The sequence below is a fragment of the Mus caroli genome, chromosome 17, assembly GCF_900094665.2.
Source record: "Mus caroli chromosome 17, CAROLI_EIJ_v1.1, whole genome shotgun sequence".
NCBI lineage: Eukaryota > Metazoa > Chordata > Mammalia > Rodentia > Muridae > Mus > Mus caroli.
Window position 1 is genome coordinate 70532446 of NC_034586.1, and position 11030 is coordinate 70543475.

At 38.3% G+C, this 11030-nt stretch overlaps 1 protein-coding gene across 2 annotated transcripts in view; it reads left to right on the forward strand.

The window, feature by feature from the left end:
* Birc6 (baculoviral IAP repeat containing 6) overlaps positions 1 to 11030 on the forward strand; it is a 174407-nt gene that overhangs the window by 92778 nt on the left and 70599 nt on the right. For both annotated transcript variants that reach the window (XM_021186109.2, XM_021186110.2), the window contains exons 39-44: positions 978 to 1094; positions 2598 to 2752; positions 3229 to 3355; positions 6377 to 6487; positions 7356 to 7489; positions 9878 to 10005. In XM_021186109.2, coding sequence (XP_021041768.1) covers positions 978 to 1094; positions 2598 to 2752; positions 3229 to 3355; positions 6377 to 6487; positions 7356 to 7489; positions 9878 to 10005 — 772 coding nt within the window. The remainder of the gene's footprint in view (positions 1 to 977; positions 1095 to 2597; positions 2753 to 3228; positions 3356 to 6376; positions 6488 to 7355; positions 7490 to 9877; positions 10006 to 11030) is intronic.

Genomic DNA, 11030 nt, shown 5'->3' on the forward strand with positions numbered 1-11030 from the left:
CATCCTACTATTTGACACTACTGGGAAACAGGGTCTCCACCACCCAACCCCCTGATCCTCTGGCTCTTAACAGTTGTTCTGCCCACTCTTCTACAATGTTTCCTGAGCCCTAGGTACAAGAGTGGTTTCTAGGTGTATCCACTGGAATTGGGTTTATTGCTCTGCATTTTAATTGGCCTCTGGCTCTATGAGAAGTTATTGTTCCTCTTGGAGCATTTTCTTTTCTTTTCTTTTCTTTTCTTTTCTTTTCTTTTCTTTTCTTTTCTTTTNTTTTNTTTTTTTTTTTTTTTGGTTTCCCGAGACAGGGTTTCTCTGTGTAGCCCTGGTTGTCCTGGAACTCACTTTGTAGACTAGGCTGGCCTCGAACTCAGAAATCCACCTGCCTCTGCCTCCTGAGTGCTGGGATTAAAGACCTGCCCCACCACGCCCGGCTTGGAGCATTTTCTAGTTCTTGGGCAAAGTATGATGTTGCCTCAACTTCATCCTTTTCTACTTTTGCTTGTATTTGAAAGTTAGTCTCTTCTATATTTTAAAATTTTTTAAAGAAACCAAGACTTGGATTGTAATATTGTCTTAATGGTACTATGTGAGTGTGTGTCTACACATTTATCTGTGCCTAGTATGATGTGCTAACATTTATTTCCTAATCTGATAATCTTCTGTTGATGGTGGTTTGTTGTTGTTTGTTTTTTGTTTTTGTCTTCTCTCTGGGATGGGGAAGCCATCTCCCCTTCTTCCATGTGTTTTCCTTCCACTCTCATCATGTCACTGATTTATTCCCCGTGTCTCAGTGCATTCATTTCCCATCAGAGCAAGTTGTTGCTCAGATGCTCTCCGTGGCTTTAGTCCTTGGTAGCACACGCCAGCATTTCTTTTTGTGAAGTAGAAGCCTCTTCTGGGATCAGATGTTTACCCATTTCTATAGTATGGAGCCCATGAGTATTAACTTTTCAGATATCTCCTCCTCCCTTTTGTAGCTTTAGATGCTCGTCTAGAAGTTGGCCTTGAACAGCAAGCAGAACTTATGTTGAAAATGATGTCTACTCTGGAAGCAGACTCCATCTTACAAGCATTAACAAATACATCTCCTACCTGTAAGTATGATTACAATTCACATGCTTACAAGGGGTCATTGCTTTTCTGAATATTATCAAGGACAAGTTTAAAATTCTCTGTGGTAAATTTGAAGGTGCTTTGAGTATATGACTTAACAACATATAACTTGGTGTCCTGTTATGAAATGACATGTCTCATGAAATGAGACAGTGTATTCTCAAGTCAACATTTCAGTCCAGAAACCTAAAGCGTATTCCTGTTATATGCTGTTATGACGTTAAGGAAATTCTAGGGAATACTATATATTTTATTATATTGATTCTACATCGTGACACAACACAACTTTTTAAGTATTAGCTTCTTTATTTTGAAATACTAGGCTGGATAATATAAGTGAAGTGTCACTCAAAGGTCTCCTAGCCAAATCCAGAATTGAGAGGCATCACATTCCAATTACAGCAAAAGAAAGGCAATCTTTTTCCTAGTGGTCTGGACAGAAACAGGTGATCTGCCAGAGTTGTGCCTTCTTGGGCTTGATGTCTACTGATACCCCGCTTATCAAAGACAACATTAAGAAGTGATGTTGGGTAGAAGGAGCTAAGAGTGACATTTTCTCCTTAGGCACACATGCCATTTCATTGTTTCCTAGGCTGAAGGAAGGAAGACCTGTAGATAGTTGGAAGTGTTGTCGATGATCATAGTCTGAAAGAATCCACAACATATGGTCTTCCTTTTGTAAATAGAAACTTTAGGATATATGCATTTTTTTTCTTGCTCACAGAAGATGAAGGAATAAAAGGGAACAGCTCCTATTAGTACATAAAAAACATTGTGCAATAGCTCTCATTTACTATAGAAACCACAGTTATTGAGTTCAATCCCCTCAGAACATGAGACAGTGCAGGATACCTTCAAGATCCCATTTCATTATTTGGTATTGCTTATTTAAAATTTATTGGGAGCCCTTTAAAAATACTTTCTGTTTTTAGTGAATCTCATGCCCTTGATCACTGTCCTTCACCCAGGTGTGTTTCTTTTTAGTTTAGTAATACTCTGAATATAACATAAATTTATCCACAGTATTCTTATATTTTCTATTTCCCATAAATAGATTTTCAGTTTATTCTTGAAAAGCTATGTGGTCAGTTCTAAGATGCAGTCAAGGTTAAAAACGAATGAACTGCAGGTTGCATGTCTGGGTTAGTGGCAGAGCACTTTTCTAGAATGCTACACCCTAAATTTAACAGCACAGTAAAACACAAAGGCATGCACTTTATACATTGCGGTGTTCTAGAAAGGCTTTCTTTATAATTAGTAAAGGTTTTCCTTTCACTAACTTTGGAAATGGGGGAGAGATTCGTGTTCTGAATTTGCGAGTTTCTTTTTCTTGTCTTTAGTTTCTAGTAATTCCTAAATACTATTATAGAACCATTGTATACAATTTAATTTTAACAAAAAGTTTTAGCCTATTCTTGACTGTTTGTTAATTCACATGTATTCCGAACCTTGCTCATAAAGTGGTACTTTTGTTTGATTTTCAGTTTCACAATCTCCAACTGGAACAGATGATTCACTTCTAGGGAATTTACAGCCAGCAAACCAGAACAGCCAGCTCATGATACAGCTCTCCTCTGTCCCAATGTTAAATGTTTGTTTCAATAAACTCTTCTCCATGCTTCAAGTCCATCATGTTCAGGTAGGACTTTAAAGGAAAGTAATGTATTTTGACATATTTTGACATAATGTGTTTTATTGGATGCAACTGAATGAAAAGTTCGTATGTGGCCTGACCATGATGGTATCTTTATTATAGTTGGTTGAGAAAAATTTAGGAATATTTACGGATTCCCCCCACCTTAGTTGCCAGTCATTTTTTATTTTCATGAGTTTAAGTATCGGTACTTTTTCTGTCTTACATTGTTTTTAACCCCGTGGTTTAAAAGAGTTAATTCCCAGTTTTCATCGAGGAAAGCATGGGGTTTAAAGGGAGTTCAGTTAAATTTATCAAGAATTTTAAGATATGTTTGCTTGCTGACCTAGTTAAAATAGCTAGGAGATAATGAGAAACAAGTTATTTACTCATAAGGTTATAAGCATAAATATTTTTGTTTGAATGGTCTTTCATACATTTTCCTCGTCTTAGTTTTCTTTCCTTTATTTGTATTTTTTAAGTTGGAATCACTTCTTCAGTTGTGGCTCACATTGAGCCTTAATTCTAGTTCATCAGGGAACAAAGAGAATGGAGCAGATATTTTTTTATATAATGCTAATCGGATACCTGTCATCTCATTAAATCAAGGTAAGGTTTTTTGTTTTTTGTTTTTGCTGGAAATCCATTACTGTAATCCAAATAGCAAATTGTTAAATGGACATAATTAGGTTAAAATGTACATTATCTTTATTGTTAAGATTGTGTTATTTTGGTGAAAGAAGTTCTTTGAATTGGGTGTGATGGCATTTGCCTTTAATCTCAGCATTTGAGAGACAGAGGCAAGTGGAGGAATGACTTGAGGCCAGCCTGGTCTGCATAGTGTGTTGTTGGCCAGTCGGAACTATAGTGAGCCCCTACCTGAAATTATTTTTAAAATAATGAATTGTTTGTTTTTGTTTATTTGAAAGCTCAGTATTGAGACCTGGCTAATGTTTTAGTCAGGTGGTCTGGCATGGGTTTTAGGCCAGTCTGGGTCTACATTCTGTATAGTGAAAACCTGTCTCCAAAACAAAACAGAACAAAACAAAAAACCTCTCCTCNCCCCCCCCCCCTTTTCTCTTTTTCCCTTTTCCTTCTCTTTATTCTCCTCCCCTCCTTCCATCCATAGGCGCATGCACGCAAGTGTGTGTGTGTGTGTGTGTGTCTCCGTGCTTCCTATGTGTGCAGAGAATGGCATAAGGTATCCTATGCTGTCACTGCCTTCCTTATTCCCTTGAGTCAGTTTCTTACTTAACTTGAATCTAGGTTAAGTAAGCCAGCAAGCCTCAGCAATTCTGCTGTGTCTGCTCTGATCCCAGGGTTATAGTTTGTTGTCTGTACCTTCAACTTTTTACGTGACTTCTGGGCCCTTGAACTCCGACACTTAGATTTGTCCAGCAGATACTGTTACATGCCGCGTGCTCTCTGTGGCCTGTTTTCATTCATGTATTTTTTTCCACACTGAAGGTTTAGTTCCTGTGACTCTGTTCTGTGTTTCTGCTTCTGTTGTGGAATTATTTTTTTCCCTTTCAGTAAGAGTTTTCCCTCCTAGCACCAGAAGCTCATTTTGGGTGACTTCCCAGAGATCTGTAGGTCCGGGAATGCACCTTGGTTATTTGTTTACCTGGATACATTCAGAATCCGGGTGGACACTCCACACCTAATTCCTTTGTTCAGCATTACTTTTGTTTTATTATTATTTTTTTAATGCATTTAAGTAAAATTTATCTCTTTCTGGGGCACTCACCCTGTTTCCCTGGGGTTCAGCAAACTACCAACTCCAGCGTTGTAAGGTCAGGTGATATACATTGCTTCTTCAGAGCTGCATCTTGGCTATGCTTGGTGATGTGTGGATAGGCATTTGCCCATCTGGGCATGTATAGTGTTCTAGGTGCTCCCAAACAGGAAAATTTGAAACTTTTTTGTGATTTTGTGCAAGAATAGCCAACCATTTTCATATTAGCATAGAATGCTTCTAAAAGTTGACTGGAGAGATAGCTCAGCTGTTAAGGGCATTTGTTATTGCAGAGGACCCAGGTTTGGTTCCTAGACACCTTCATGGTGTCTTATAACCATCTATAATTCATCCAGTTCTAGGGGACCCACCACACCGCTTTGAACAACCAGGGGCACATATGATGCACAGTGTATGTGCAGGCACACAATCATACACATCACCTAAATAATATTTGCCTTTCTTCCCTGCTTTCACTCCTCTTTCTCTCCTTCCGTCTTCCTTCCCTCCCTGCCTCCCTTTCTCCGTTGTGCTTGACAAGCTTTGTAGCCTCAAAGTAGAAGCACTCTCTGGGGTTGTGTTTTTGTTTTTGTAAGACTATTGTGTAGATACTTAGGCTTATCAACGTTTAATTAGATGTGACAAGATGAACATTCCCCATGGTTCTGTTTGTTAAACTTGGAAATTTTTTCATTTGTGTCAATTAAATGGTTTTGGTTTTGGATTTCAAAGTCCATCTTGTTGTTTTAAGCTTTTGGCATTCCAGCTCTTCCAAACTTCCTTCCTTAACAGCTGTCAACAGCATCTCTACAGCATGTTTGAAAGGAAGGGTTGGGCCCTGGTTCTGCAGTCTGCTGTATTTGATGGGCACTGAGCACTCTGAGTAACTTCTTAGACTTCTCCAGCTGCTATCACTTCTCTTTGTCTCTCAAGTTTTTTCAGTAGTTTGAGTTTGCTCTTTTCTTCTGAAGTCACATTTTTGATTGGTCTACAGTATCCCAGATTTTTTGGTCGTTTGTTTTTATTTTGTTCTTTAAAACTACAATTATAATTTAAAATTCTGGGAAGTCACCCAAAATGAGCTTCTTTATTTAACAATAAACAAAATTCTCTCTCTTAAAAAAAAAACAGGCATCATTTTCTTTAATTAACATAGGAATGAATTACTCAATATCATTAAATAAGTCTTGGAAAATCCCACTAGAAATATGTCAGGAGCCACAGATTTGTGGGGGATGCATGAAAAGTCAGTGGGTATCTGTGCAGCAGGTTAAATATGAATACAAATGCATTTATCATCTGCACAATTGTTTTAGTTAGGTATTTTCTTTATTTACATCTCAAATGTTACTCCTTTCCTGGTTTCCCCTCTGAAAATCCCCTATTCTCTCCCCTGTCCCCCTGCTCACAAACTCACCCACTCTCGCTTCCTGGCCCTGGAATTCCCCTGATATCCCAGATTTTTTAGGGTGTCTTATAGATTTTTGTTCTGAAGAATGTTGACAAATCACATTGGATAAAAAGTACATCAGATTTGTAATGATAACATTTCATTGTATGTCACATGCTGAGCTTTAAACTTGTCTTGTTATTGAGTTCCGACAGTATATTTGTGCTCCTGATTGTGTGTGTGTGAGTATATTGGGACCCACAGAGGTCAGAAGAGGCATCAGCTTTCCTGGAACTAAAGTTAATCCACTTGTGATCTTGTGGAAATCCCACTGAGCCATCTCTCCAGTCCCCTTGTTACCAGCTCTTTGAGTTTTATTTTAGGTAGTGGGAATTTTTGAAGATATGAGTTAATTGTGAAGAAATAATTTATATTTTGTTTTTAGTCATTAATAAATATTCATTTATCCCAACTAAATACATTTTTCCTTTCTTTTTCTATGTAGCATCAATAGCTAGCTTTCTCACAGTGCTAGCTTGGTATCCAAACACTTTGCTCCGGACGTGGTGCCTTGTGCTTCACAGCTTAACACTCATGACGAATATGCAGCTTAATTGTAAGTTCAAAATGTATTTATACTGATCTCTGTCATATAATTTAATTTTTCTGATATTATGCCATTAATGTATGTCATTTTAGAAAATGAAATATTAACCTAAGGATTTATTGCTTTTTATCTCATTCTTTTTTAGTCTCTACATTTTATCAATATTTGGATGATTTTATATTTATTTAAACATAAGTTTATTTAATAGGATACCTTTTACACTAATATTTAAAGAATTGTTCTACTCTCTGGTTTGCATTGTATTTCCCATTTGACTCTGTGATGCTGAAGATTAAGTTAGTGCAGAGGATGGGTTACTTATCCACAGTTGACAGAATATAACCTGTGGATGACAGCAAGCATAGGTCTTGCCTCGATTTATCTTAGAGACCTGAGTTAAAAAGTAAGAGTATCTTTTTCTGTTTCTGGAAATGGAGCGTTGTTACTCTGCCAGAGGCCCTTTGAGATTTAGGTCCTTCCCACTGGTCTGTGTACCAAATAAAGATGTACTGGTATGTTTTCCCAATCTGAAGGGAGGTGAGAGGAGGAGACATGTGGTAGATGAGAAGCAGAATGCTCTCCAGTGAACCTGGGCTTCTTGCATGTAAAACATACTCTGTTGTATTCACAATGCTCTTTTTTCCTTTTGCTGTGCAGGGCTTTGAACTCTGTAGCTCTAGCAGTTCTTAAACAACTTATTTTTTTCTCTTGCCCCTAGCATCCTCAGTATCTGGGATTACTTGTCTGCACCACCAGCCCAAGAGATAAAGGAATGTGGCATTATTCTTTGCAATGAAAACTTACATATAAATACATTTCCTTATTGCTAGGAGTTATTCATCCCTTTCCTTTTTTTTTTTTTTTTTTTTTTTAATAGCTGGTTCCAGCAGTTCTATTGGAACTCAGGAGACTACGGCTCATTTGTTGGTTTCAGATCCAAACCTTATTCATGTGTTAGTGAAATTTCTTTCTGGTACCAGTCCTCATGGGACGAATCAGCACAGCCCACAGGTAATAAAGTGTTTAAATATTGATGTATGTGTTCATACCTCTCAGTAAACAGATAATTAAAGTAGCCTTCATGACAAACAGATTTCTCTACACAGATTTTGTTTTGTTTATTTGTTTGTTTGTTTGTTTGTTTTTTGAGTCTGGGTCTTACCATGTAGTTCTGGCTGTTCTGGAACTCAATCTGTAGACTATGCTGTCCTTGAACACACAGTGATCTGCCTGCCTCTGCCTCCTGAGTGCTGGGATTAAAGATGTGAACCACTGTGCCAAGCTATTAACTACGTTTTGAATAGTTTAATAAGCATTAAATTTTGCAGGGGCTCTAAAGTTTTCCTGTAATTTCTCATTTAATAAGTGCTGTTATTAAGAATGATTAATTTTAGTCTTTATATTAATAATTTTCCCTAACCAAATAAACAAAAACCCAAAAGTATTGCTCTGGAATGAGCTTTATGCATCTCACTTTAGATTTCTTTCATATTTATTTATTGTAGTGTGCTGCTGCTGTTTAAGTAATGCTACTTAATTATTGTTTCTTGATGAAATAATTTTAGTGGTCAAATCATTTTTTAGTGTAAAGACAGTAAAAGGTATTTTAAAAAATTAATCTTTCTATATATCTTGGTTTTATATCAGAAATATGACTAATAGTGCTATGATTTTTTTTTTTGGAATTAGCAATTACTGTTACATAATTCTAAAATACCTTAGTTGGAAGGAATTTTCTATCAAAGGACATTAGCTTAATACAAAAGACCACTATGTAGGAATTCTGCAAAGGTGTCCTTAACATGAAATGTGGTCTGCTTATTGAGTGCTGGTTACCATCACTCATTGTTTTCCTCCATTAATTTGTTCACTCTCCGTCCTGATCGCAGCCACTCCTCTCCTTTTGGTGCCCTCCCTCTTACATACCCCTCTGCCCCTTTCCCCTCGCCTCTAAGGAAGGGAAGATACCTCTCTCCCCACTATCAACCCACTCTGCACATCAGTTTAGTGCAGGACCTGGCACACCCCCTCCCACTGAGGCTACTCAAGGCAGCCCAATTGGGTGAACAGGATCTACAGGCAGGGATAAGTCCTGATTCAGTTGTTGAGGGACCTGTTTGAAGACCAAGCTACATATTTACAGAAGGTCGGGCCAGGTCCAGCCCAGATCCAGGTCCAGGTTTGTGGTTCAGTCTCTGAAAGTCCCCAAGGGTCCAGGTTAATTGACTCTTCCGGTCTGTCTGTGGAGTTTGTATCTCCTCTGGGTCCCTCGGTCCTTCCCCTACCCTTCCACAACATTCATGAGCTCTGTACAATGTTTGGCGGTCAATCTCTGCATCTGTTTCAGTCAGCTGCTGGGTGGAGCTTCTGAGAGGATGGTTATGCTAGGCTACTCTCTGAAAGCCTAACAGAGTATCAGAAATAGCCTCAGGAATCGGCTCTCATACATGGGCTGTGTCTCAAGTTGGGCCGGTCATCGGTTGGCCATTCATCCAGTCTCTGTTCCATCTTTTTCCCCCCGCAATTCCTGTCTGTAGGACATATTTTGGGTTGCATGTTTGTGTTGGTATTCTCATCCCTCCATTGGGAGCCCTGCCTGGCTACAGGAGGAGCCACTTCAGGCTCCATATCCCCTCCTACTAGGAGTCTCATCTAGTGTCACCCCATCAACTCCCTGGGACCTCTCTCATCCCTGGTCTCTCCCCACCTGGTCTCTAGCACTTACTTACTGATGAGAAAGAAGTCTGGGAAAGAAGGGTTTTAGAACTTGGCGTAAGTATATTTTACTTTTAGGGTTTATTGTTTTTTGTCATTGTTGTTAGGTTCTTATGGCTCTTGGCTTTACTGGGCTTTGAAAACTGGACTATTGGTGAGTCACTTCACCTGGATCCAGTTCTGCTTCTTGTTTTTTATTAAAATGTTATGTGCAGAGATGGTTTATCTGCATGTATGTCTTTGCATCAGAGGCATGCCTGGTGCCTACTGAGGTCAGCAGAGGCCTCTGATCCCTTGGGACTAGACAGATAGCAACCACCATAGGTCCTGTGGAAGAGCACCTAGTGCTCTTAATCACTGAGCCCTATCTCTATCCCCAAATTGTTTTCTTTAGGGATCACATTTTTTATAAGGATATTCATAAAATTCAATGCAAAATGTTGTTGTAATTTGGGAAGTGTTACAAAGACATTTGGTCATTGAAGCAAGACAAAGAAATATGATTAATTATAGAATCTTCATTTTTAATATGTAAAGAGTGAAATTTAAATTTATTTACTTTCTCCTTCGCTGTTAAGATTTTGTTTTTCATCTGGACACTAGAGCTCCTAGCTCTGCTCTTGACATTTGAGCATGCTGTGTTTCTCACTCAGTAGCTTTCAGTGGGTGTGCATCTCTCCTCAGGTTGGTCCAACAGCTACACAAGCTATGCAGGAATTTCTCACCCGGCTACAAGTGCATTTGTCTTCAACATGTCCCCAGATATTCAGTGAACTTTTGCTCAAGTTAATTCACATACTGTCCACAGAAAGGTAAGTGATAGCATGTAGTCCTGTACATGTCCTGATGTAAAGGTGAATGTGGGATCCAATTAATACACCCTCCCGTAACAGTGTTAGGGCTTTAGTAGGTCAGAGGACAGTTGGGTTGAGGGGCTGTGGAGGAAGGGTTCAATGGGAGATTTTGGTAATTTTCATTTCATTTTATTGCAGATTTTTTTTCAAGTCTTCTAGGTTCTGTTACTGTAACAATGTGGTATCTCAAAATCCACTGATACTTTAATAATCTTGTAACTTAGTTATACTTTTTAGTTGAAAGTTGTTCGAAATTACATAAATTCAGCAAATTCGTGGTGGTGCATACCTTTAATCCCAGTTCCAGCACTCCAGAGACAGAGGCAGGGGGATCTCCGTGAGTTAAAAGCTGACCTGGTCTATAGAGTGAGTTCCAGGACACCCAGGGCTACACAGAGAAACCCTGTTTCAAAAAATAAATAAACAACAACAACAAAAAATTACTTAAATTCTTATGAAATACATAGAGAAATAAGGACAAATTTTTAAAATGTATAATACTAATATTCTAAAGAAAGATAGCTCAAAAATGAAAGTAACGGTTCCATCCCCTATAGAAATCATTAGTAAAAACAAAAGTATGCAGCATGCTAAAAGGATAAATTGCTGCCATGCTGTGGTAATTCTTAAAATGATTGAATGTTGGAGTAGCACAGGTTGTCAGGTGACACTGGTGTATAATCCTATGGAACCTGCCTTACATATGGAAGGCAAGCACTCAACCTCTGAGCCAAAGAATTCCTTAGATCCCTTAGAGAGAAAGAAGGGTGAGTTTTAAAAATATGTAATACTAATATGCCAAAGATGCCTGTATGTCAGAAGAGGGCATCAGATCTCATTACGGATAGCTGTGATCGCTGGGAATTGTATTTAAGACCTCTGGAAAAACAACCTGAGCCATTTCTCTTTGCCTAAAAAACAAAAAACTTTGAATGCATGATAAACAGTTTGTCAATTATGTAGAGGTCAAAAAAAAAAAAAAA